General features: G+C 56.4%; 4 protein-coding genes and 1 non-coding gene across 7 annotated transcripts in view; 4 read left to right on the plus strand and 1 right to left on the minus strand.

Annotated features, from left to right (window-relative positions):
* The first annotated feature begins 427 nt into the window (after positions 1-427).
* Positions 428-3,581, plus strand: TMEM61 (transmembrane protein 61). Its single transcript, XM_075037626.1, has 2 exons — positions 428-830; positions 3,085-3,581. Exons 1-2 carry the CDS (start codon positions 478-480, stop codon positions 3,368-3,370), a joined length of 639 nt encoding a protein of 212 aa, XP_074893727.1. The 5' UTR covers positions 428-477; the 3' UTR covers positions 3,371-3,581.
* A 1,405-nt stretch (positions 3,582-4,986) lies between these two features.
* Positions 4,987-8,024, plus strand: BSND (barttin CLCNK type accessory subunit beta). The gene is made up of 4 exons (XM_075037627.1): positions 4,987-5,163; positions 6,266-6,345; positions 6,736-6,978; positions 7,736-8,024. Exons 1-4 carry the CDS (start codon positions 4,987-4,989, stop codon positions 8,022-8,024), a joined length of 789 nt encoding a protein of 262 aa, XP_074893728.1.
* A 2,046-nt stretch (positions 8,025-10,070) lies between these two features.
* TRNAG-CCC (transfer RNA glycine (anticodon CCC)) lies at positions 10,071-10,141 on the plus strand. Its single transcript has one exon. It is a non-coding gene; the product is annotated as a tRNA-Gly (tRNA).
* A 1,450-nt stretch (positions 10,142-11,591) lies between these two features.
* PCSK9 (proprotein convertase subtilisin/kexin type 9) lies at positions 11,592-17,049 on the plus strand. The gene is given in 14 exon segments (XM_075037185.1): positions 11,592-11,666; positions 11,668-11,757; positions 11,796-12,002; positions 12,868-13,056; positions 13,216-13,339; positions 13,535-13,668; positions 14,276-14,417; positions 14,527-14,723; positions 14,887-15,070; positions 15,327-15,497; positions 15,760-15,908; positions 16,025-16,190; positions 16,403-16,584; positions 16,882-17,049. Coding segments are annotated over 14 exon segments (2,178 nt in total).
* Positions 17,050-19,860: 2,811 nt separating this feature from the next.
* USP24 (ubiquitin specific peptidase 24) overlaps positions 19,861-26,396 on the minus strand; it is a 65,792-nt gene continuing 59,256 nt past the window's right edge. For all 3 annotated transcript variants that reach the window (XM_075037182.1, XM_075037183.1, XM_075037184.1), the window contains 5 exons: positions 24,785-24,863; positions 24,110-24,185; positions 22,903-22,989; positions 22,472-22,582; positions 19,861-22,302 (listed from right to left, as the gene is read on the minus strand). In XM_075037182.1, coding sequence (XP_074893283.1) covers positions 22,240-22,302; positions 22,472-22,582; positions 22,903-22,989; positions 24,110-24,185; positions 24,785-24,863 — 416 coding nt within the window. In that variant the 3' untranslated portion in view covers positions 19,861-22,239. The remainder of the gene's footprint in view (positions 22,303-22,471; positions 22,583-22,902; positions 22,990-24,109; positions 24,186-24,784; positions 24,864-26,396) is intronic.

Genomic DNA, 26,396 nt, shown 5'->3' on the forward strand with positions numbered 1-26,396 from the left:
ACCTCTTCCATAAGCCTTGCTTTGATCAGAAACCCAGCTGGCGTTCCTCCGAGCCTGGGAGGAAGTCTGGAATAAAATCCAAAGACAAGAGCTATGCGAGTCCCCGGAGCCGCCTCCGTGGCTCCCCTGGCTGGGCTTTCCATCCTGCCTCCATGGGAGCGCTGCATTGTTTCTTGAAAATGAGGATGTTTTTACGAGGCTGTTGGGAAGTTTGTGGGTCCAAACTGGCGGCTGACTTTGCTCTGCCCAAGGGCTTCCCATCTGGGATGGTGGAAATGCCCTTTCTGACGGGCGATAATAAGTGGCTGAAGAGCGTGCAACCCCCAGAGAGGTCCTAGCTCAGTCGTTTTCTCCTCTGGCACGTCTTCTTCCGTGACCTCGTCCCTCTCAAACCCCGTCCCTTTCTTGTCTTGCAGGACGGGGGCTCTCTCATGCCTTGTCTCGCTCTTCTCCCCTCATAAACCCTCCTTCCGAAGGATGGCAGCTGCCTCTTTCCGCTACGGCATGACCATCACCGGGGCCGTGCTGCTGGTGACGGGGACGCTGTGCTTTGCCTGGTGGAGCGACGGGGAGGTGGGCTCGCCGGCTGGCAGCGGGGCTCGCCTCCTGCCTCCCCGGGAAGCCGAGGCGGTTCCCAGCTCCTCGTCCTCCAGCGCCCTGCTCCGCTCCGTCAGCTTCTTCTGCTGCGGCATCGGCGGCATCCTCCTCCTCTTCGGCCTCCTCTGGTCCGTGAAAGCCAACGCCAGGGTGGTGTCCCGCCGCTACCAGTACCATTTCCCCAGGGACCTGCAGTACTTCACGGCGGAGCCTCCGGAGAAGTGGAACTGCAGGTGGGTGCCACGTCCCCCGCGCGGTGCTTGGGTGGGAAGAAGTCGAGGGTGGGTTTGACCGTCCCGGCACGGCCGTGTACCTAAGCCTGCTCTCAGGCTTGCTCGCTGGCGAGCTCAGATGAGCAGTAACGCCGCCGGCCGATGCTCAGACCCCGTTCCGTGCCCTCCTCCTGCTCCCTGAGCAGATGCTCTTGCTCATTAGCGTCAACCTTCACCCAAGCCCCCGCAATCCGCCCCCCCTGCAGGCACCCTCCGTGCCCACGCTGGCTGCTCCCGTGGCCGGCTCAGCCGCAGACGGCTCTCCTTGCCCTGCGGGGCCATCACCGGCCGAGGCAGTCATCTCCTTAGCAGAGCCACCGAGCAGAAGACGGCGTTGGTTTTCTGGCAGAGTGCCTGGATTTGGGGGTGGGGGGGGGGTCATCCAGACCTCCAGCTCTTGAAAACTATCCCGGTGCCACAGGTCTGCAGTGCTCTGTGAGGACGAGGGGGTTTATGCCATCTTGAATGGAAGCAAAATCTATGTTAAAAGGGAATTAGAAGAAAAAAAGAAGGAAAATAATCCTTGGATTGGCATTAAGATGGGAGTGTAGGCAGAGGGTCCTTCTACGAAGCCCATTTTGGGGTGTGGAAAGACCCCTCACCCTGCCCCGAACACCACTGCTGCTTGTCAGGTCCCCAGACTCTTCCTGTGAGAGCCCGAGATTCATTCCCACTTCTGGATTTAAAAATTTTTTGATCAAAAGGGTTTTTTTTCCAGAGACTGCTGTAGAAGCTGAGCCAGCCGGCCCTTCCCAGTGCTGTTTTATGGGGTCACAGCAAAGATCTTGGCTCCAGCATAAATCGGGCTCTGGGGAAAAGCAGCACTAAAAGAAACTCTGAAGAACATAAAACCATAAAAATTCAGTCGGAGGGGGAGGCACGTTCCTGGTTCTCTGGGGGTTTCAGTGCCCATCTGCATATCCTGGGGGGAGATCATGAGCCGGTCTGGGTAGTCTGGGGGAGTTTCCTTCTCCCGTGGAGGGTTTTGCTGTGGCCCCCACGGGGAACGTCCCCTTCCCCGAACTCCCAGCTCCCACGCCGGGTGGGAAGGCAGCGCCCTGGCACTGCGGCAGCTCCTCCAGTCCCAGCTGTGCTGGCATTCGCTCAGCAAAGCATCCTGAGCTGGGAGAAATCCCTCTCTCCGCATTTCCAAGGCAGCATCCCTTTGCAAGCTGAGGCTGTTTGGCAAAAGCCACGGTGCAGGTGCCCGGGGCGGTAGGTCTGGGACAGGGCACTGCCAAGTTTGGGATGGAGGCATCCCCGCGGAGCATCGCAGCTTTCCCTCTGGACCAGCTGTGCCCCTCCAATGCCCGCAGCCTCCCAAAACACACCGCGCTGGGTTTTCATCTGCAAAAGCAAGCGGACGGCGCGTTGCTTTCAAAGCCTCCATATCTTTGGGGCTGCACCGTTTCATAGGGTGCCGAGCGGGGCCCTGCACAGGGCAAAGGTTGGGCGGAGGTTTTCCCTGTACACAAGCCGTGTTTACTCAGCAAAGCGCTGCTGGAAGTGGCACCAGGCTTGCCCGGTGCATGGAGGGCTCAAGGGTGGGGTGCGACCGCATCGAACCGGGATGCCTGCCCGAACTCTTGCCCGCCTGCTCGTGCCAAACTGCTTACTCAGCTGCCGGCAGCCTCTGTGCTTCGGGGGGTGACTTTGGGGTTAGGCAGGTGATGAGGATGCTCTCCTGCCTGTGGGAAGCAGTGCGGGGCAGAATGATGTCTCGAGAGCCAGCACCTCTGCTGCTTTGCCGTCGTTCACACCTGCAGTTGTAGCCCTTAATGCCGGAGGCGGCGGTTCTTCGAGGCTGCCTTGCCAGGCTGCCCTTCCTCTTCTTGGGTGAGGGGTTCGTAAACTCAGGGGGAACTGGGCGACGTTGCCTTGCCGCAAGGTCTGATGGATGGTGACCTTCCTCCTGCATGGCTCCCCACTTTCCTGGTGCCGGGAAGCGGCTGACATGGTCTTCCCTTGACCCTGGGCGTGCAAAACTTGCCCATGTGCCATCCCCAGCACACACGTGTCTATCATGCTCAGGGATGCTCCAGTTGATGGGGTTCATGGGGTGCTGGGATGCTCCAGTTGATGGGTGCTGGGATGCTCCAGTTGACGGGGCACAGGGATGCCCCAGTTGACAAGTGCTGGGATGCTCCAGTTGTTGGGTGCTGGGATGCTCCGGTTGACGGGGTGCGCTGCTGGGTTTCTTCTTCTTCCCTCGCAGCTCTTGGGACGCCAGCGCCATCCCCACCTACGAAGAAGCCCTGACCTGCAGACCTGCCCACGGTGCCCCAGCCTACGTCCAGCCCGCGGGGAGGAAGGAGGAGCTCACGCCGCCCCTGTACCGCTACCTGGAGGAGGACGAGAGCTGGCAGGGCGGCCGCCGGCGCAGCTCCTCCGACAGCGCCTTGTTCCGTCCCAGCCCGTCCTGGCTGGAGACCCAGCACCCTGGGGAGCCGCAGGCAACGCCTCCTCCCAGCTACGAAAACATCAGCGTCCGGGGGGTCTGAGCTGGCGGCGGCACGGGGCTGGGACTCTGCGGGTGGCTGCCCAGTCCCTCAGCTTTAAACCGAGCCCCTGCCTTTGCTGGGGTGAGAGGAGGGTGGGCAAGGAGGGGAAAGGGTCCGCCCGGCTTTCCGAGCGATCGGTCCGGGGCTGTCGGGGTTGCGGGTCCCGTGGGCGATGTGTTCGGAGCGTCGGGGCTAACTGGCATGTTTGAAAGCCTTCGTATTTTTAATAAAACCACTGCTGGTTGCAGATGCTTTGCATTCCCTGCTCTGACCCACCCTGGGGAGCTCATATCACGCCAGGGGCTGCCCACTGAAAGCAAGAGCTCTATAATAAAAAGTGCAGCACGGAACGAGGGATCTGCCCAGAGGAAAACCAGCTCCGTGCCGTCCCGTTGGCTCCTCTGCCTTTTCAGTGCCCCTTCCAGCCGTATCTCCATCCCTTCCACCTTGCTTTCCCCGCGTACTGACTTCCCACGCCTCACTTCATCTGGTCGAGAGATGTTCGGTGGCTTGCGCGTGCGTTCAGGGCATCCAAGCGCACTTGGCATTTCAGGCAGCATCCTATAAAAAGACACCCCGAGCGGCACAACCCCCTCCCTGCCCGCCACAGACGGGGCTGCAGCCTTGCCCGGAGGAAAAGCCGACTGCATCGGGAGCTGCTGCCGGTTGCTCCATCCCACCGAAATAAGGGTCTGCCCTGGGCGCCCTGCGGACCTGCAGGGCTGCAGAGCGGCTGCAGAGCCACAGCCAAATATAACATGTTGTTGATAATATAATAGGTTCTTTTTCATAAGCCAGATATATGTGCTCCCACACGGACAGGCAAGCAAGGGAACAAAACGAAGGCTAATTAAAGCCACCGTACCGTCTGGCTGTCGAACGCGTGGTGGGAAGAGGACACCTTTTAACACCCCAGCTCCATCTTAAGCAAACACAGGGCACGCAGACACTCTGTCCTCACTCCCCTGGGCGGACCAGCCCCGCTCCATCCTTCCCTGGCTTTAGCCCCCCCTTCGCAGCCCGGTTGCTGCCCCACCGGTGGTACCCCGGCACCCAGCCGGAGCGAAGTGGGGGCTATTCCCAACCCACTGGCCTCCAAAAAAACCCCGGAGCGCTCCCTCCTTCCCTGCTGCAGCCCCGCAGCCCTTGAAAACACCCTGCGTCCTGGCGTCCCTCTTATTTGGGGCTCTGCCAGCTCCGATTTATGGCCAAGTCCAGCTCCAGCCCCCAGGGCTGGGAAAGTCCCATCGGAATAAGCCACTCTCCGAGTCCCCGTCTCCGCTGACGTACCCCCTTCTCCCTCCCCGTCCTTTCCCCAGGCGTGGGCTCCGGCCACGCGTGCCTGCAGGGAAGGTTACCGGGACACGTGCCGGGCGGCTTCACTGGAGTGTGAACGGCGGGTCGGTGTTTGCATTCATTACAAACCCGTTAAAAAACTGGCTGGCTCAGCCCTGGGCAGGACCAGGCTCAACGTACGGCTGATCCTCAGCCCCTGGCAGCCTCCGGAGAAAGAAACCACTCCTTGCCTTACCCCGGAGGTGCGCTCAGTGGGGAGCAGCCGCAGGTAAAAGGGCTTCCCGGCATCTCTCCTCCCCTGCCTCTCCCACCCGGTGCCCATGGCCGAGGAGAAGACCTTCCGTTACGGGTTCATCATGCTGGGTTTTTTCCTGGTGATGACGGGGATGTTCATCATGAGCGTGGAAAAGCCCCAGATCTACATCACCTTCTGCGCCCTGGGTGTCCTGCTCGTAGCCGTGGGCGTCACCTGGAGCATGTGCCAGTGCTACCCGAAGGTAGGGTCCATCCTGCTGCTGTGCGCCTCGGGGGGCTCAGCCGGGTTTGGGGGGCTGAGGCTGCTGTGGACGTGTAGCCTCGGGCTGTGCCTCGGTTTCCCCATCTGTGGGGTGGGGTAGTGGAAGATCGCGGGGCAAAGCCGGAGGGACAAGTACTGGTTTGGGAGGCTCGTGCCCTGCTACACCTCCCCACTGATGCCTGCAGGATGCGGCCCCGTCCCCTCGTCCCCCTGCACCTCCCCAAGCCTGGGGCTTTGCTGTCAAGCAGGCAGTGGGGAATAAGCCCCAGGAATTAAGCTTGTGCTTGCCTCTCCCATGCAACCCTCTCCCCAAACCAGCCCCCTTCCCTGCACCCACAGAAGCTGGGGGCTCGGCGGGCTCCCAGGACTTCAAAGAAGGGGCTGTCGTGGCCATGGAGGTGGGCAGGGGCCTGGAAGCCCCCCCCAGCACAGCCCTCACCTCCCAGTCTCCTTGGCAGAGGGCACTGCTGGTGCGACAGGGCGGCCACGCGTCCCTGCCCCGGGAAACGGAGCTGGCAGAAAAGGCTTTTTTCCAAGGAGAGGGAGGCTGTGGCGTGGATCTGGGCACTGCAGGATGGCCGTCAACAGCTTGGCTGCGCCCCGAAATGTGGGGTGGTGCGTGGGACCCCAGGACCCGGGAGCTGCTGGGACCCCCAGGACCAGCCGGGTCCCCTGGGACCGGGGTGAGGCTGACCCCAGCTCCCCCCAAAGCCGAGCTCAGCCCTGGTGAGGAGGGAGATGTGGCTTTGTCACCGTGCTCAGGGCTCAAGGACGGGGCACCCTTGGTGTTGTCCCTGGCCACCGACTTCCCCTATGGGCCTTGGGACCCCCCCCCCCGGGCTCAGGGACACGCACGACCCCGCTGGGGACAAGGTGCTGAGAGTGGGGTGTGCTGGGTTCATTCAATCCCTTACTGATTTCCCCCTAAAAACCCATTTCCAAGCAAGACATCCAACCATGCTGAGAAAAGACCAAAACCCCAGCTGAAGGAACACCCCAGCTATTTTACCACTAACGAGGGCCGAGGGTCCCCGCGATGCCCCGCGCAGCCCCCCCAGGCTCTGCGTTTCTTTTCTTCCCAGATAACGTTCATCCCTGTGGACCTCGAGGCCAAGCGGTTCCTGGACCACAAACCCATCGTGCTGCCGGAGAGGGACACCCGGTAGGTCCCGGCGGCCTTTTTTCCTTTTGGTGGGTGTTTTCATCTGTACACACGGTTATCTGCGTGCCCCCGGGGACAAGGGCAGCGTCTGAGCACAGTGGCACCGGGGACAACTCCACTTATTGCGGCAAAAAATGACAAGCAGGGGCCGGGGTGGGGGAGGCAAGGGCTGGCTGAGCCCCCCCAGGGCCGGAGCCGGAGCGATGCCGGAGGGTGCAAAGCATCCAGCTGCGTTCCCGCAGGCATCCCCCCTGCGAGGACCCTCTGGCGTGGGCAGTGATGTGATCTCTAAAGCACCTGATGGACTCCTGCGTGCGTGTCCCCGAGCGTCTCCCGGCTCCGTGGGGGGTCCGGGTCCTGCTCAGCACCCCGTTCCTCCTTCACCCCCAGCTTGCAGGCACCCTGCCCCAACCAAGAGGCCACCAGCACCTACGAGAAAAGCCCGCTGTCCTACGAGCAGATCCAGAGGCAGGCGGTGGGCTCGGATCCGCTCCCACCCACGGCCCAGCCCAGATCCCGCAGCTGCTCCCAGTTGGCGGTGCAGGCGAAAGCAGAGGTCCACTGGGAGCTGGGGGGTGCTGGAGACCCCCCCCGAGAGCCAGCGCCTCGGCTGGAAACGGCGGCAGGCAGCTGGTACGTGATGCCCGTGGGGTCGGGTTGGTACCGGTGGGATGCGGGGTGAAACCGGGTGGGGGTGAGACCCCCGGTGGGGGGGGGGGGGTGGGAGAGGAGGGAGAGTGCTGACCCCCCAGACACCCAGCCCTGGTGGAGCCCGGACAGTGTGTCAGCTCATAGGGTCTCCCAGTACCAAATTATTTACCAGGGTGAAACAAGGAGGAAATCTGGATTGCCTTCGGTTGCAATTTACATTTTGCTTTTATTTCATTTTATAAATATAAACAACGTCCCTCACCAGAATAAATCCCAAGTTCCTGGTCAGACTTTGGTAGAAATGAGACGCTCCGTACGTGTCCCTCAAACCAGATGCCACGTATGATGCCCGTGCATTGGTTTGGGAGGTCCTAAAAGCGCTTTGCAGGTGACGGGGGGGTCACCGTGCAGCCTCGAGGCTTAGGACTCGGGCACCCCCTCTGCCAAAATGCAGCTCCAGCTGGGACGGGGCACCCTGCTTTCCCCTGGGACGCAGGCGCAGCGCGCGAGGGCAGCCGCTGCTTCGTCCCACGGGCGGGAGAGGGAACGTGGGCAGGCAAGTTGTCCCCATAAATGCAGGTACCAGGGCAGCAAGGGGAACTGGGGATGCTGGGACGCTGGCTGAGCAACGCCGAGCCCAGCAGCCACCAGCCACAGGGAAAATCCCAACTCCAGCCCGGCCGTGTTTAGCGTAACCCCTGCGCTGCCCGTCGCCCCTCAGCCCTCCCTGTTCCCGCAGCCCCCCCCAGCCAGCCGCAGGGGCCGCGCCGCTGGCATCCCTCCTGGAGGACACGGACACGCCGTCGCTGGAAGGCTCTGTGCCCGGCAGCCCCGCGCCACGGGGGCGATCTCCCCCGCCGTCTGCCACCCGCTCTGGCTGTACCCCGACCAGCTCCCCGGCGGGGGGACGGCACCCCGGTTCCCCCCGCAAAGGCGCTGGGGAGGAGGGTGACCTTTATTATGGGCTCCAAGAGGGGCCGGATGCTCTGCTCGAGGATAGCGACCGCCTTTTTGAGCCTGAAAACTGATTTCCCGGAGGGAATGGCCTCTTGGCATGGACTCATCTCGCGGAGGGGACGCAAATGTCACAGACTGGGAGAAAGGGGCTGGGGAGAAAGACCCCCGAAAGTGCAGCGCTGGCAGAACGGAGGAGCCCCCGGGCTCCTGCCCGTCCCCCGTGCCGCGCTGCGCCCCTCGCGCCCACCCAGCTGCACAGGAGGCTGCCACCCCGCAGAACCCGAGGGGACCACCACCGCCTCCCCAATTTCTGCAGCAGAGGGGACGAGGTCCCCCTCGCTGGAGCCCTTTGGGTGGGCGCAGATAAGCACGAATGCTGGGCTGGGCAGGATCCAGGCTAACTAATGTCTTTAGGAAGGGAAAAGATTAGCTTTGCTGCTTGAAACAGGATCAGCGTTTAGGCGGGTAAAGATGTATTCACGCCGGGTAGGCTTTACGAGGCGGGGATATCCGCAAAGCCTTTTTCCCCCTTATCAAAGCCCAGCCCTGGAATTAAAATTAGATCCTGAGACCCCCGCAGCAGGCAGCCTTCACGTCTCCAGGTCGGGAGAGGGGTGACGGCGGGGGACAGACCGTGCTGTCCCCCAATTCCCGCACGAGGACCAGCGTCCAGCGCCGGCGGGGGCAGAGGGAGGAGGACCCAGCTGAGCTGAAACCCCGGCGATGACAGTGGCTTCCCCAGGGCCGCTCGAGGTGGTGGCTTTGGGCAACATTTTCTCTCTCCACTGGGTCGGCGTCGACAGCCGCAGCGCCGTGGGTGGCTTTGCGTGCCGGTGCCCGCCGTCCCCAAACTCCCTCTGAATGATAAGCGCTCGTTGCAAGTCACGTTGATGGAACCGAGCCTGGTTTGTCACCACGACAGGGGCGACGCAGCGGCTTTCCGCAGCCTGTTTGCAACACGCAGGGACGGCGGGATCTGCGACCTCCGCCTGCCCTTCAGCTGCTCGGGGCCGCGGGGAGCTGCGTGGCTGAGCCTCCCCGGGGCAGCAGCTGGGTTTGGATCAAAACATCAGCAGACCCAACCATATGGGGATGCCGAGTCCCTCACCTTGTTTTGGGAAAGCTGGGCTGGATGCTGCGTGTGCCCGGCACGGCCCCAGGAGGCTTGGGAGCACGTATTGGCTGGCAGAGCGGCTCTTCAGCAAATTTAGGGGGGGTTGACAAGCCCAAATGTGGGGGAAAAGCTGTCCTCCGGCACCCGAGGGGGATGGAGCATGGGAGCCCTGCAAACGATGCTCCCCACGCTCCCCCGCCGCCCGGGGAGCGCTTTGCTGGCGCAGTCCTGTGTGGTGCAAGAAATGGCTCTACTGGGGGGGCTTCATGCCCCCGTGACACCCCTCCAGGCGTTACTGCGCCCTTTGCGCCACCGCAGCAGCAAGGGGAAAAGGGCAGGCAGCACCCCGCGCGCTCGGGGTGTTTATGGGTGATGGTGCCGTTGGGAGGGTGGGGAACGAAGGTGTTTACTAAATATTGTGAGCGGCCGGCCAAGAGGAAGCGTTACCCAACTGTTTACGCTTGCTCGAGTCCTGCCCGTCGTCCTTCCCGGCGTGGGGGGAGCGTGGCGGCTGTGGGGACACCCTTCGGGCAGGATTCCGGAGGGTGCCCAGGGCAGGACGGCGCTTTACGTCGCCGGCTCGTATCGAGCGTAGGAGCCTTCCAGACACCCGAAAGCATTTGCCCATCTCACGTCCTGGCGCTCGCTACCACTTTTGGCCAAAGAAGCTTAATTTTCAAAAGCATTTGCCTTGGGCAGGGACAGAGGAGAGGGCTGAGATGGGGCCCGGAGTCCTCCGTGTCCCCCCCGGAGCCGTTTTGTGTAGCTGGAATTTGGGTGCCCACAGGCGGGAGGGGCCCGGGGAGCAGAGGTTGCCTCAGCCAAAGGGTTCAGCTCTCCCCACGCCGGCTGAAGTTAAACATTTGTGAGAAACGGGACATTCCTGCATGAAATTAAGAGTTCTGCAAAGCCGCGGGCCCCGGGGCGGGGCGGGGCGGGGCGGGGCGGGGGGGCGTGTCGCGCCGCGCGCCCTTGGCGGCGCGCGGGGGAGCGCGGGCAGAGCGCACCAGTGGTGTAGTGGTATCATGCAAGATTCCCATTCTTGCGACCCGGGTTCGATTCCCGGCTGGTGCAACTCCGAAGCTCGTTTCTGGTCTACAGAATAAATTCTCCTCGTCTCGATCTGCCCCCCCCCCAATATATGCGGTGGGGAGGGGGTTGGTTTTTTTTGCCCCGAGGCCTATTGCTGGGTCGGGAGGCGGGGTGGGGGGTACCTCGGTCCAGCAGCACCCTGGAGCTCTGCGGCTCCCCCGGCGCTGGAAGGCGGCAGGGGATTTGGGGGCCTTTTCCCCCTTATTGGGGTCTTCTCTGTTCTCTCCTTCCTCCCCCCTAAAGAAGAGACCCCCCCTTCACACAGACACAGCCGGAGGGCACCGCTGCTCTCAGCAGCAGCAGGAATTGCTGCTAGAAGCTCCCCTGTGTGCCAGGATGGGAAACAGATCTCTTCCCTACGAGCTGCACGTTTTTGGCTATTCCTGAATATTTTTTTTTCATTAAAACCAGAATCTTTCTGCGGATACCCACTCCTCCCAGCGAGCTCCGGGGCTGGCTGTCTTGTCTCTCCCACACTCCCTGCACAGGCTTTGGGGTCGGGTATTCACTCCAAGATTTCCCCGTGTTGCTCGGCACGTGTTGGGGGGCTGGAGGCTTCGCCACCCCCTCCTCTGTGGGCTCTCTCCATCCTTCCCTTGGTAGACAGCTCATCCTCCATGTGGAAAGGACTCTGCAGGGTAGAAGGAGCCTGTCCCCCCTGGAGAACGGGGTCCCCCGGTGCCCCAGCTGTCCCGAAGCATCAGCTCCGTGTTGCAGGAGGATTTCGCGGCGCCTGATTAAGCTGAGCTGAAAATTAGGAGGGAGACTTGTCCCCATGAGGAGCCTGGCGGAGGCTGGACCCTGGTGATGTCAGCTTGCCGTGGGGGCCGGCGTGTGTCCCCCCCCCCGGTTACCCAAAGCAGAGCTCAGTCACCCACTCGAGGTCTCGTTAAAAGTAAAAATATAGAAATCCATATAAAACATACACATGGTTATAAACCGTACAGCCATATAAAGCATAGGAGCTCCCAGGAGCTTATAAATAGCCTGTAAAAACCAAATCCCCGTTTCCCTCCGAAGCAGGGAGGAGGGAAGGGGTTTGCCGCAGGTCCCCGGGGATGTGGGAGCAGCGTGGGAGCCCGGCGGAAGGAAAGCAGCGGGGGGACCCGCGGGAAAGCACCCACCGCATCCCCGAAAAAATAACGTTCGCGACGTGTGACGGCTCTGTAAAAAATGCCTCAACAGGATTAGAGGCTTTCACGGCAATTTATCTCTGAAGTAAGCCAGGAAGAGACACGTAAAAGCTTTCTAGCCCATTCCGCAAATAGTCCTTGAGCGTCTGCCTTTTGCTCGCCAGACCTCCCAGCCACGCGCGGGGACTCGCGGGGGAATTTCCAGCTCGCCCACCCTCCCCCCGCGACGGGAGGCTGCCGACCCACGTCCCCTCGCCCTTTCCCGGTCCCGTTAATGGTTAACCCACCCGGGTGGGCCGATGGGGCCGGCGGCGGTGGCGTGATCCCCGCCCCGCCGTGCTGGGCAAAGCCGCAGCTGCGGGTCCGCTTCGGCTCCTCCGGCTCCTCCGGCTCCTCCGGCTCCTCCGCTCGTCCTCAGCGGCTTCTCCGGGCTCCGGGCTGCGCCGTGCTGGTGGAAGGAGGAGGAGGAGGAGAGGAGGGGGAGGTTCGGAGGCCCTGAGCATCTCCGTGCTCCCCGTCGGGGTCGTTCGGGGGTCCAAGCGGGCATGGCCCCGCGGGCGCTGGTGCTGGTGCTGGCGCTGGTGCTGGCGCGGGCGGCGGCGGAGCTGGCGGAGGAGCTGATGCTGGCCCTAGGGGAGGCCGAGGAGGAGGAGGCAGTCGCCCTCGGGGCTGTCCCCTCGGGGCCCGCCGCCTTCCAGCGTGCCGCTAAGGTGAGGAGCGTGGGGGGGTGGGGGCGACCGACTGCGCCTGTGTCTGTCCGTGTGTGTCCCCAAACCCAAACCCCAACCCAAACCAAACCCAAACGAAACCCAAACCCCAACCCCAACCCCAATGCCAACCCCAATCCAAACCCAAACCCCAACTCCAACCCCAATGCCAACCCCAACCCCAACCCAAACCCCAACCCCAATGCCAACCCCAATGCCAACCCCAACCCCAACCCAAACCCCAACCCCAATGCCAACCCCAACCCAAACCAAACCCAAACCCCAACCCCAACCCAAACTCAAACCCGAACCCAAACCCCAACCCAAACCCCAACCCCAACCCCAACCCCAACCAAACCCAAACCAAACCCAAACCAAAACCCCAACCCCAACCCCAACCCAAACCAAACCCAAACCCCAACCCAAACTCAAACCCCAACCCAAACCCCAACCCCAACCCCAACCCCAACCAAACCCAAACCAAACCCAAACCAAAACCCCAACCCAAACCCCAACCCCAATGCCAACCCCAATCCAAACCCCAACCCCAATCCCAACCCCAACCCCAATGCCAACCCCAACCCCAACCCAAACCAAACCCAAACCCCAACCCCAACCCAAACCAAACCCCAACCCCAACCCCAACCCAAACTCAAACCCCAACCCAAACCCCAATGCCAACCCCAATCCCAACCAAACCCAAACCAAAACCCCAACCCCAACCCAACCCCATCCCCAACCCAAACCAAACCCCAACCCCAACCCAAACTCAAACCCCAACCCCAATGCTAACCCCAACTCCAACCCAAACTCAAACCCCAACCCCAACCCCAACCCAAACCCAAGGCCGGGTCTCGTGTCCCCGCAGGCGTCGTGGCGGCTGCCCGGGCGCTACGTGGTGGTGCTGCGGGCAGGTGGTGGCCAAGCCGAGGTGCGAGGCACGGCGCGGCGGCTGCAGGCCCGGGCTGCTCGGCGGGGATACCTGACGGAACTGCTGCACGTCTTCCACCTCCTGCCCGCCTTCCTGGTGAAGATGAGCAGCGACGTCCTGGACACGGTGCGTGGGGCGGAGGACGGGTCCCGTGGGTGCGAGTCGCGGTGGCGGGGCAGCAGCTGGGGTGGGCACTGGGGGGGGGGAGCGGGTGGCACCCCCAGCCTCGTTGGGGAACGGGAGCTTTGCCACCACCACGCCGGGCGCTGCACCTCGTCCCCGCAGGCGCTGAAGCTGCCGCACGTGGAGTACGTCGAGGAGGACTCTTACGTCTTTGCCCAGAGCATCCCCTGGAACTTGGGCAGGATTGTGCCGCCGCAGCCCAGCTCGGGCGCCTACAGCCCTCCCAGTAAGCGCTGGGGAGCGGGGGGGAGGACCACGGGTGTTTGGGGAAGGGTCGGTGACCCCGTCCCCTCTCCTGATCTCGAGGGGATGGGGATATCCCCCTGCCCCATGGTGCTGCGCGTCTGGAGCTGCGTTTTGGGAGCATCCCAGGTGGCCCGGGCTGACCGCGGCGCTGGTTGCCTTTCTCCCCGGCTGGTAGATAAAGGCGACCTGGTGGAGATTTACCTGCTGGACACCAGCGTGCAGAGCACCCATCGGGAGATCGAGGGCAGGGTGCTCGTGACCGACTTCGAGAGCGTCCCCGAGGAGGATGGCACCCGCTTCCACAGGCAGGTGAGCCCCGAGGTGCCGCACGTCGCAGCCTGGCAAGAGCATCCCCCTGCACCCACCGCACCCTGGCCAGGCTGGTGGGGCTTCCCAGGACAAGAGGGACGCTTGGCTCGCGGCAAAATGCCGGGCAGGACACGCAGCAGCGGGAGCTGCGGTCCTGGGGGATGTTGGGACCCTCAACGTGTTCTATTTGGGGCTGTGGCTGAGCGGGGCAGGGCTCCTTTCTGGGGAAAGCTGTCTGTGGGGGGCATGGGTGGGTGTCAAGGTGTCGTTGGAAGAAGGAGTCGAGGGTCACCCTGCGCCCAGGTCCGGGACAGCTGCCCGTGCCCTGTGGGGGGTGTTAGTGCTGCCTTGCATGGCTTTTATTGCTGCTTGCTCGCGCAGCCCTGGGGAAGGCTGCCTGCCTCCCCTGTCCTTTCTTGCCAGCTTTTCTCCTTCTGCACAGGGTGATTTTTTTGATCTTCCTCCCATCCCCGAAAATATTTTTAAAGATTTATTCTGCAGCGGGATTTAGCTGCTGCAAAGCGCAAGGGGTGGGGAGGACGCTGTGGGCTCGTAAACTTATTTTGATGCAACGGGCCGGGGCGTAAAACCGCGGTGCCTGGGCCAGGCCAGCAAGTGTGACAGCCATGGGACCCACACGGCCGGGGTGCTGAGCGGACGCGACGCTGGCGTGGCCACGGGCGCCAACATCCGCAGCCTCCGCGTGCTGAACTGCCAGGGGAAGGGCACCGTCAGCGGGACCCTCATCGGTGAGTCACCCCACGGCCCGCAGAGGAGCACGTTCCCTCCCGGAGCCACCCCCCCCCGCCTCGTCCTCCTCCTGTGATAGTTTCTTGTCCCTCATCTCGTCTCTCCCAGGTCTGGAGTTTATCAAGGCGACGCTGGAGGCTCAGCCCCGCGCGCCGCCGGTGGTCCTGCTGCCCTTCGCCGGCGCCTACAGCCGCGTGCTCAACGCCGGCTGTCGGCGGATGGCGCGGATGGGGGCGGTGATGGTCGCGGCTGCCGGTAACTACAAGGACGATGCCTGCCTGTACTCGCCAGCGTCCGAGCCGGAGGTATGGGCTTGGGGGGGGAGGATTTGTTTCCCTGAGGCGTGGGGACACGCGGGGACACGCTGCCACCTCCCCAGGCTCATCCGCTCCAGCGCCGAGTCAGCCGAGCGGGCTGGGGCTGCGCATCCCATCCCGCCCACGTCCCCCTCCGTCACCGCCCCGGCAGGTCATCGCGGTCGGCGCCACCGACAGCGAGGACCAGCCCGCCTCCATCGGCACCCTGGGCACCAACTTCGGCCGCTGCGTGGATCTGTTCGCCCCGGGGGACGACATCATCGGCGCCTCCAGCGACTGCAGCACGTGCTTCACGGCGCAGAGCGGGACGTCGCAGGCGGCCGCCCACGTGGCAGGCGAGCTGGGCGGCGGGGCGGCCGGCAGGGCTGGCCCTCCCCTTGCTGGTGCTGGGGGCGTTTTCGCGTGCCACGGTGCCACGGTTTTGGCACGTTTGGCTCATTTGGGTGCTGCAGCCCGCGCCGAGCTCCCGCATCCCGTGCGCGCGCGCGACGGGCTGCAGCGGTTTCCCCTCGTGTCTCTCCGGACTCGCGTTGCTGACGGGAGTCACGCGCGGCCCCCGGTTCTCACCGCGGTCCCCCGGTCTCTCGGCAGGCATCGCCGCCATGCTGCTCAGCGCCGAGCCCCGGCTGAGCCTCGCCGAGCTCCGGCAGCACCTCCTGCGCTTCGCCACCAAGAACGTCATGGACATGGTCTGGTTCCCCGAGGAGCAGCGGCTCCAGACTCCCAACAGCGTGGCCGGGCTGCCCGCCCGGCTGGGCGCAGGTAAAGACCTCGGCTGCCTGCTGGGTGCCCGGCAGAGCTCTGCCCTCACTGGGAAAAGAAGTTGCCCGGGTGGAAAGCACAGCGCGTCGGCAAGGCACGTTCCTCCCCGAGCTGTGCCGGGGACGGCTGAGCCCAAGCGCGGCTGTTGGCACGCAGAGGGTAGCGGGGGAGACCCGCCGGTCGGCGGCCCTCTCCGTGCCGTGGGCTCCGGGTGCTGCCGTGGGTGCCCACCCCGCCGCCGACGCCATCCGCCCCGTTGCAGATGAGCGGCTGTACTGCCGCTCGGTGTGGTCGGCGCGCTCGGGGCTCACCCGGCACGCCACGGCCGTGGCTCGCTGCGCCCGTGCCGAGGAGATGCTCAGCTGCTCCAGCTTCTCCCGCGGCGGCAGGCGGCTGGGGGAGCACATGGAGGTGAGCGGAGCGCGCCGAGATGGAAGTCCTCCCGTCCCCGGGGTGCCCGCCGGCCTCGGAGGGGCGTCCCCAGGCCCTGGAGCACCCCCGGTGACACCGTGCCGCCCCGGCCGCAGGACAAGGACGGGCAGAAGCAGTGCGTGGCCCACAACGCTTTCCGCGGCCGGGGCGTCTACGCCATCGCCAGGTGCTGCACGTGGCCCAGGGCCGAGTGCCGGATCAACGCCAGCTCCCCGACGGCCGAGGGGGCCGGCTGCTCCCCGCAGGACCACGTGCTGACCGGTAACGCCCGGCACGGCGGGTTACAGACCCTCGAGCCAACGCGCCGATGGGCCGAGGGGGTTTCTTCCAGAAAAAACTCCGGGGTAAAAGGGTGGGCGCGCGCGCCGGGGAAGGGGGAGACGTGCTGTGCGCGTGGAGGCAGGGACGGCCGAGCGGCGACGTCCCTCAGCGCCCCGGGATGCCGCCACGGCCACCCCCTCTCCCCTCGGCAGGCTGCAGTTTCCACTCCCCCGCCGCGGCGCTGGGGGACGGCGGCAGACCCGTGGCGGGGCCGGGGAGCTGGCCCGGCCGCTGCGCCGGCGGGACGGAGGTGATGGCGCACGCCTCGTGCTGCCCCGCCGCCGGCCTCGAGTGCCGGGTGAAGGAGCACGCGTCCCCGGGCGCTGCGGAGAAGGTAGGGACGGCGCGCACGCTCCGCCGCCGCGGGGTTGTCCTCGCCTCTGCTTGTCCCTCTGCCACCCCGATGGGGGGGTCGCGTTGGCTTCGGCATCTCATCGTGCCAACCCCGGCCTTCACTGGCGTCCCAAGTTGCCCACCTGTACTGGGACACCCCCCTCCCGCCCCGAGCTGGGGTCCGGCGGCTCAGCATGACATCGGTCACATCATCCCGAGCCTTGGGGACCAGCGGGGACGGGCAGCCCCCTGCCCCTTTGCTGCCCCGCGGAGGGTGACCTCTTCTCCCCCCCGTTAGGTGACGGTGTCCTGCGACGACGGCTGGACGCTGACGGGCTGTAACGCCCGTTCCCACGGCCCCGGCACCATGGGAGCCTACGCCGTGGACGATACCTGCGTGGCAGCCGGCGTCCCGGGCAGCAGCGTGGCCGCAGCCATCGCCATTTGCTGCCGGAGCCAGCAGTAGGGACGCGCCGAGCTGGAGACGCGGCCGCCCCGGCCCGGCAGGGATGGGTGCCTCGCTGGACCGCCGCGCCGCCGGCTCGGTACCTTCGCGGGGCTGAGCTGCCGCTCCCAGCACGGTCCGCGCTCCGACGCGCGGCTGCCGACGATCTCCGCGCTTGGGCTGCCGCGATGGTGCGGTACAAGCTCATCGCGCTCTCGTATCGCAGCGGGGCCGAGACCCGGAGGGCTCTGCAAGAATTCTTCGGAGCAGCCGGAGCACTGGCCCATCACAGGATTTATCCCGGCATCCTGTCCCTGCCACGCGCCGGGTCTTTCTATAAATACGCCGACTGTAATGAGCCGTCTCGAGGCCGTTTGTTCGTGTTGTCACCCAGCATATGACAAAACCACCAGCTTTCAAAAAAACCCAACAAAACCATTGTGGTGAGGATTGCTCCTTTCTTTTCCTGGTTAGTTGCTCATTAGATGTCAGCTAATGCCGCTTAGCACCTGGAAAAATCATAGTTTAGCCATTTTTGAGCAGTTTTCTAATTGTTTACTCATGTACCTAGGAGACTTCTTTACTTTTTAGTCAAGTGTAAGGGCTGTACTTTAAACAGTCTGCTTGTTTAATTAGATTTTAATCTGCATTGCTACAGTCAGCTACTGCTTTGTTAGTGTTTTTTCTGTTGTTAAGTCAAAGTTAATGATCTGCTGGTGTTATGCATTGCTTTAAGTTTCCCTTTCAGGTCTTCCCAAGACACAGAGAACTGGCTGTAATTCCTTTTTAAAAAAAACCAAACAACAAACTGTGAAAGAAGAAAAAGCTTTCATAGTACCTTGGTTTTTACATTTGTACCTTAAATATTTATTTGGAATTTTATAAATAAACATTTTATAAATGTCTTTTTAAAATAAAATTCATAGACCAGTGCTCAGTAGATATGATCCATCGTCTGGCTTCGTGTACCTCCCCCCGGGGAACCAGTCTGGAAGGGGGAGCTGGCACCCGTCCAGCAGGGATGCTGCTCCCCTAAACGAGCTCTGCTTCGTTAGCGAGCCAGCCACAGGCCACCACGTCCAGGAGGTGCCCCTGGATGACCGCTGGCACCCTCAGAGGTCAGCGCAGACAGCGTGGGCACCCTCCCCTTGCCCACAGCCGGCCTGAGCTCCGGGACTGGCACAGACACCAGGCACCGAGTCTTGTTGTCCCATGCACACGCAACAACAGAAGTTTGTTTTTAAAACAGTGGTGTAGGACAAGAGCTTCCAGTTATGGAAACAAAGCATCATCCAGCTTTAGGGAACGTGCCCTTGTGCTTTTTGTTGCTGGTGCTAGTCACCCTGGGTTTCACTTGATAAGCGTTGAAGCCCCAGGAAGAAGACAAAGCATAGATCCTTAGAGACGCACAGCAGCAGAGAAAGGCTGAGAAGTACCAGAAGCCACCAAGGCCGTATCTCACTTTTTTCTGGGTGATTAGCTGCCTCGCAGTACTACAGTATATAATTTGTGTTGTGTTACCTGAGGACAGATGAAAAAAAATAAAGCTTGATACCACAGCACAAGGTTAGCCTGTCAAACCTCGGCTATTCTGGGTTGGGTGTTTTTCCCTATCAAAAAGCCCCTTGCAGATCTGTTACTCCAGCTTTAATTGGCAAGAGAAGACAGAGAGCCAGTAGGAAGCACCACTTTGAAAGGTTTAAACTATTTCTAACTTGTTACCCTAAAGATGGCAAAAGCCCAACCCTAATCTAAACATATAGTCACCTAACATGTATATGAATGACAGCCCGTAATTTTATCAGCTATAATCTGAATTTTGCACAAAGAGTGGGAAAAGAAAAAGGGATATTAGCCTAAGAGTTCGTGAACAGCTTTCACACAGCTGGTAATTTTTCAGCTGTAACCTCTCAAAGCATGCATCAGGTATTTCACCTCTGCTGACATCCCTGCAAAAAGGGAAGATCCTGCTGCCTGCTCCCCCCGCGGCTCCCAGCAGAAGGTGTGAGCACGTTCCATGCACAATAAACCAGATACAGCTTTCACAGCTTAGTTCAAGCAAGTGTAAGCCTGGTGGAAGGAAACTATTAAAAGAAGATTAGCCCTTGCTTAGTATCTTGTATGTGGGTAGGCAGAAAAGCCCCTCTCATTCAGGAGAAAGCAGAGTTGATCCCAGGTACGCTGCAGGCAGTCGCGCCAGCACACTGTTTGCAATGCTCAGTCCCCGCTCCCAGGACTGGCACTGCCCGTGGAGAGCGCAGGCTGGGTCGTGCTTGAAACGTAAAAGTCTTTGTCCTTAGAGCAGAGGACAAAGGCACCTGTCAGGGAGGCAGAACCGGGACAGCAGCCCTGGTTGCAGCTCCTAGTTCTGCTTACGAAGGCAGCAGACAGGCGAGCAGGGGAATACCAGCACCGTGGCACTGCTACGCGTCCAGCTTTCTGCACCTCGCACCGACAGAAAAGGCAGTATTAACTCAAGTCCAGATCGCCTGCAAATCTTGCTATCCTGACATATAAAAGCCGGTCTAATCCATGACTGCAAGCGTAGCCAGGGTAAATCATTCTGCTAAGAAGGTCAGGAGAAGAAACTGCACACAGATACAAATCTGACAGTGCATGAGAACATGCCATGGCATAAGGATATACGGCGGCGTAGCTCCGGGGGCCATTCAGCTGCTTTGATTTACGCTGGACAGGAGCCAAAATGGCAATCAGGGCAACCTCTCAGAGCTTATCATCTGCAGGACTGGCCTAAGAAGTTTCAAGATAAGAGGATCAACAAGACAACAGCGTAGCAGTGTATGTGCAGTCTAAAGATTACACTAGTTCTCTGTGAAAGGAATAACTTTATTCCATTGCCCAGGAATCCCAAGACTGTTCATCAAGACTGCCTATTTTTCCAGTGCCAAATGTCTACGTATTAATCGGACAATATCTTCCCGAATGCTCACAGGCAGGCTGTGGCTGCTCTTCACTGAACATTTTGTAAGCCGTATAAAAACATTTTCATCCAAAAAGATTGGCAGTAAAAATTACAACATAGAAATGCATCACAATTTACACAAAAACTAGTTTTGTTGAACTCTATTTTCCAAAAAATAATCTTCAGCAGGTTCAAATGACAGCAGCTGGAAACAAAAAATAATTGACCAAGTATCATCTTATTGCAAATTATAACCACTGACTTTGTACAAGCGTGAGCAGAACCATGAAAAAGTTTGTATTGGTTTCAAGTATACAGTGGTGATGAGCCATCCTGATGCAATTCTCTTATCAATGCTTCTCTGGGCCTGCAGTAATCGAGGACGTCGTTTCCATAGGAAATAACAGGAACCTGAAGCGACAAGTGGTGCCAACCCATAGGAACATTACCAGCTTCTTCCATCACCATCACCGCTGTGTACTGACTTCTTGTGACGATTTATGACCCGTTAACAAAGTATTAGGGATGGGGGAAGGAAGAAGGGGTATCCGTAAGAAATGGTTTATTCAAAATTAATTTAAAACATCACATTTAAAATGTCCCAGCACATTATCAGAAACATTTATAAAATGCTAACTCTGCCATGTGTCTATGAAGACATTGTTTGGAAAAGAAAGTGAAAGATTCACTACAATGCCACCCTTACTTCTTCGCACACGCAATTTATGACAACGGCTCTCTTAACCCGCAATAAGTTATAAAGCTGTACAGCTGAAATCAGATCAGATGTTTACTTCCAACAGTGAAATGACTGGTTAATTTCAATATTAGTGCACAACAGTGAAAAGCTGTCTGCTGCTTCTTGTTTCAGCAACAGTATGTAAAAAGAAAAAAAAGGCACTTTTTGGCTGGTTGTGCCTTTAACTTGGCAAATTTATCTATTCTGGAGGTACCCAGGCACTCCTTAAGATGTCCCCCATTTCTGTGCATGTTTGTTATATAATTTCTTTCAAAGTAAGGCAGAATCCATAAATAAAGGCAAAAAGCAGTGCAGAAAATGTGACAAACGCAGAATGTACAAAAGATGAGGAGTTGGTTGGCACAACAGAAGCTAGTATCCAGAGCCAGAAATCACTGAACTGCACTTGACATGGAAAACAAAACTGTGCTCCAATCTTATGAGCAAATCAAAAGAGCTGTGATATTTTAAACGTTGCCTGGTCAAGTGAAAATACAAACAAAGCCAAATCATTCTTTCCCCGTGTTAAAATTGCTATAAAATCTGCACAACAGTGTCCCAACTCACTCAAGGAATTATTCATCATATACAACCAATACCAACTTTCTCAGTAATTTCAAAGCATAAGCAAGTGATTGCAGATCACATGATTGAGACTACGATTTATTCAATATGTCTCCAAAGGTTAAAAAAAATTTAATGAGTAAAACTGCAACAGAATTCCATCTTAAAGTGCTTTTTTTCTTTTAAACTACTCATTAACTTTTTTTTTTTAATCCACCAACATCCTTTAATAATGAACACTCGCATACCTAGAGAACAAAGCTTTTCTTTTATTGCCCTTCCCAATTGTCTGTGGTTTGTCGAAGGGTATCAGAGATGACGACCCATTCCAGAGCTCCTTGACTGAACCATTCTGTAAGGAATCACTCTCCTTACAGAGCCATCTTGCCAATCCTTCTCATAAAGAGCTTTACAAATTAGCAGGGAGACATATTAAATACAGAAGTCCTTATGTAAACCCATTCTTTAACTAATATTTTACAATGAAATGTAAGTCATCACACATCTTTACAGAAATTTGAATATTCCTATTCAATATTATCAGAAAGATTAAAAATTTGCCCTCCATACATAAGGGCAATCTGTTGTTTTTTTTTCCTGTATAAAAACCAAAAGAATTTTTTTGCAGCATCACAGAAAAGCAACAGTTTTACATTCACTCATTTAATGTTCACATAAAAATTCAACCACTAGCGTTTGTGTATTTGATAAAATCTTCTTGACAAACTGTTTTCGGTGTCCAGACTGTCACAAGCTACTGCAGGTGGAGATGCAGTTTTCTAGAGCATTTATTGATCTGAAGCCTTTGTGGCTAAAAAATGCTTTTAGCTTTCAGGGAAACAATCTCCTCCAGCATTGCCTCCAATCCTATAAAGCCACTTCTCTTCCAGACTCTTCTAATGGCATAAGCAACGGGACTCCAGTTTCAGTAGGTACCAGGCATTAAATGTTTGAGTTGATCTGTTCTTGTGTTCACAGGTATCCTTTACGGGTCAACATCATCAAGGTCACTTTTAGGCTCACCAATCATCATAGGAGACTCTGAGCCCTTTCAATACACAGAAGGGACGGGGAGAGAAAGATATGGCATGTTACTTTTGTAAGGCGCACAATTATCGTGTCTACGCTCAGTGATGGTTCTAACTCGAGCCCCAGGAACAAGCTGTCTAACAAAGCAACACAACAGAAGATAAACATGCCCTTAATTTTATTGTTACCTGCTGCAGATGTCTCTCTCCGTTCTCGTTGGCTGGACTACTTTCTGACCCGTTACTGCTTCCAGACTGATCTTTCTCGTTCAGCAAGGCTGTGGCATAGGCCAGTGTGTCCTGAATTGGAAACAGTCCGAGAGAGTGTCAGGGGCCATGGCAATACCTTTATCTATTTATTTATTTTTTAAAGTTGATTCTGAAACAATATAGCCACTGTCGTGAGATAGCTGAGTCACCACAGGTAATTGTGTGGTATTGACTAATATCATTCAAGGGTTAGTTTTTTTCAGGAACAGCCACAGGGTCTGGGCTTCTAAAGGAAGAATGGTCTTAAGTGCACTGGCATACGCTAAAGTTGCCAAACCCAAAGATGCTAACCAAAAAGCAAAAAAGGAAATAAAAGAAGTTTAACATCGTCTCCCAAGACTGACACATACCTGTGCCGAAATAGTGCGCTGGAAGGTTTTTGCAGTTGAAGTTTCATTGGATACATTACTCTGTGGAGCCCAATAATGTTCAGACATCTGCATAAAAAGCCAAGAAAGCCATAAAATTGCCATACGAGTTTTACATGTGTAAAGCCTCATCCCCTTGCGATGGTAGGTGAACTAACAAGCCTGGAACAAGCTTCCTGAATCCTTTGGCAACAAGCTGGAGATCTGGGGCACAGACAAGCATGCACTTTTAATGCAGCCAGAACAGTTAGAGGGGCTATTGCCCCTCAGCTGAAAACTAGCAACCAATTCCCTTTATTTGGTAACTGTATATGCGTGCAAGTTACTGGATGCCGGCTGAAGAGTGTTGGACTTGGGGTTTACATGAGCCAGTACAAAGTAAAAATGGGTACAGCAGGACTATCAGACCTGTCAGTTCACTGTGTTTCGAGAGCAGAGTAACAACAAGTTCTGCCAGCTGCATCCCACTAATTCTGCTTCCAGAGTACAGTGCAATACTAGTTTATGCATCTGACATCTGCCTGGCAGCAGCTGTCAGTACAGAAAGGCAGCCTGGAGCTGGGATACTACCCTGTTAGTACACATGGTGCTGGGAGATCAAGCGTGGCCCTGCCTGACTGTAGGCAAACCTGGGCCAATTCTGCCGAGCTTTACATTTCCAAAGTGTCCTTGGGTATTTATTAAAGATGCATTGGCCAACCTATGTTTAGAGGGAAGAATAAAAATTACACACGTGGGAGGAAAAAGCTGTATCTGTCAACAGCTATGTTTTGTGCAAAGCTGCAAAGATTCTGTAAGGAATCCACTCATTTATGCATTGTCTCATATCAACACACAGGCAAAGGAAAACTGCTTTTTAAAAAAAGCAAAACCTTCTAACACGAATACAGTGGCACTGAAAAATTCCCACATGGCAAGGAATAACCGTTACAACTATTCACACTTGGTTTTATTCACTGTACACGCATCTATGCCTGAAACACATGGGGGCCTACTGAAGTTCTTGCATGCAGCAGATTTAGCTGCATCCAAACTGTCCTTGGAAAAAAAAAAAAAAAAAAAAAAAAAAAAGAAGTAGTTTGTATTTTGTCTTTAGAGTCATCTCAGAGAGCCATATAGAGGATGTAGATTTCATAACTCTCATTGTAAACTCAGTGACAGTTTCTCTGTAAAGTTACAGCCAAATTACCTTTTTCTGTAGCCACTGCACAGCCCAACTCCAGTGGTGGGAATTCTCCTTGAAATAATCTTTTGCAGTAGGACACCTTGGAAATGGAAATTATATTCATTAGTCACGAACAAAGCATTCTGGCAAACTTAAAAAAAAAGAAAATCCAAAGACTTCTCTCTCTTTGTGCTGCTGCCCTCTGTATGCACTGTTATCACTGCAAACTATGACCTAAACCGTACAGCCCTGTTATTAACTGAATTAGCAAGAGCAATAATGCCTAGTAAAGTTTACACAAGTAGTCTACTACACAGATTAATATATTTCAGAACTATGCTTTATCGGGACATATGCCAAGTTCTAAACAAAGAGAATTTAGGACTCATAATATTTCAAAAATCTGGGACAGTTTCCTTATATTTATCTTGGTCTTAATGCTAGGCTCCTGCTCTACAGCATGTAGCTGACCTTTGCCTTTATAAACAGCAATTATCAGTTGTTATATGAGAAATCCATCTCGGGTACTAATCAGTAAAGATTTCACTTCATACTGACACATGTACTATCAAGACCTTTGAGCACCACTTATATCACGGTAACAAAAGATAAAGCTGATCAAAAGTAGAAAGAGTAGCAGCCTAGTCAGAGGGGCTTAAGGTAGGGATGAGGTTAAACTCCAAAACTCCTATTACTCACTTCTGCGCCAAAGTAACAAGGAACTTGACACACTGGTAACAACGGCTGCTGTCCACATGGTTGCTGTGGTGCATCAACGCTGTGGGGAGAAACACACAGATTAAAAACCACGATTCAGATTTCTGTGTACCAGCCAGTCTGAAAACATAACAAAGATGAAGCTAAAATTTTAACTTAGGTGGTAGAAGTTATTTCTACAGATGTTATTAGCATGAGTATTTGTGTTAAACATGCTGCTGTACTGCTGGCAGTTTTGAGTACTTCCACAACTCTATTGGATTAAAAATAGATCAAAGTGAAAATGCAGTAATTCTTTCAAATGTGGTACCTGAATTTTAAACAGTCCTCTCCTAATGCAGTTATTCTTCTCCTATAATCCATTCTATGTTAGATAATCGCTAAGGTTACATCTATCCGAAGGAAAACAAAACACCTGTTTGAAACCCCCATAAATGGATCAGATGACCAGCTTCCACCTGGATCAAAATTTGCAAATCTAGAATAATGTTTAAAGCTGCTTCACACAAACAAGCATAGCAGAATTCAGCAGCCATGTCTCCCCTTCTATGGGAGACTTGGGCAAAACCCCAGGCCATTCCTACCAGGAAATTTTCTATACCATGAATTCCCACATCTCTTAACAAAATTTGTTCACTAAGGAGAAGCACAAATATTTCCATGGAGCTGCCGCAATCAGGTTTGCCACTCAAAAGTTGCTCTGTCCACAGCAGTCGGTGAAGAACACTGTGGTGAAACCTCTGAAGTTGGCAAATAATTTCTAGGGAACTGCATGTTGCCAGTTTTTCTACTGTCGAAACACAGCAGACGATAAAATTACAGCAAATTATGCACAAACACCCTATGGAGGACCACAGAAAACTATTATTTGCTGATTTCATTTCTTGGAGTAAAACTAGCCAGTATGACAGATAGCTCATGGTCCACATGCAGTGAGACTGAATGCTGTTCGGTGCTGTTGCAAGGAAACTCCAAGATAAAACCGCAACTTTTACTCCCAAAACTCACAGCAGTTCTTGAAGCCTTTGACATAAAAATCCAATTGAATAACTGCACCTCTCCTCCGCAGAGGAAAAAAGGTCATGTATTGCCCAAGTTACAGAACAGAATTGGTCCAAGTGGGACCAATTTACCCAGAAATAAAATAACTACTTAGCTATTCTCTTACACTGCTGCATATTATCTTCTCTTCTATCAGTTATACATGGAAACTACTAAAAAGATGAGCACTGAAGTATAAGATAGAAATAAAGAACAAAGCTAAATATTCCTTCTCACTAAAACAGAATCCAAAACAATTTAAGGTGAAAGCCACAATCTGAAGTAGCTCCTCATCCAAACAGCTATGAAAGACATGCTCAAGCTGCACTAACTCATCGGAGGTGCTCTTTGAGCAGCATGTGGCTACCCCACATTTCTCTTGCACACAAAGACTCTTCTGATTCATATGAAGTAAGCACTCATCACTTCTGAGACTTTTCTTTTGCTTTTGAATGCTTTAGTAACTTCACTTCACTGAAGTTTCTGTATCAGCAGGAGAGACAACACTTTGTATGAGCAGCAACAAATGGGAGCCACCTGTCAGATTATGAGG

Source organism: Buteo buteo, chromosome 10 (assembly GCF_964188355.1).
Source record: "Buteo buteo chromosome 10, bButBut1.hap1.1, whole genome shotgun sequence".
NCBI lineage: Eukaryota > Metazoa > Chordata > Aves > Accipitriformes > Accipitridae > Buteo > Buteo buteo.

Coding starts and splice junctions, on each gene's coding strand:
- TMEM61 (XM_075037626.1), top strand. CDS start 478: ATGGCAGCTGCCTCTTTCCGCTACGGCATGACCATCACCGGGGCCGTG. Junction 831..3,084: donor CCGGAGAAGTGGAACTGCAG/GTGGGTGCCACG, acceptor CTTCCCTCGCAG/CTCTTGGGACGCCAGCGCCA.
- BSND (XM_075037627.1), top strand. CDS start 4,987: ATGGCCGAGGAGAAGACCTTCCGTTACGGGTTCATCATGCTGGGTTTT. Junction 5,164..6,265: donor TGTGCCAGTGCTACCCGAAG/GTAGGGTCCATC, acceptor TTTTCTTCCCAG/ATAACGTTCATCCCTGTGGA. Junction 6,346..6,735: donor CTGCCGGAGAGGGACACCCG/GTAGGTCCCGGC, acceptor CTTCACCCCCAG/CTTGCAGGCACCCTGCCCCA.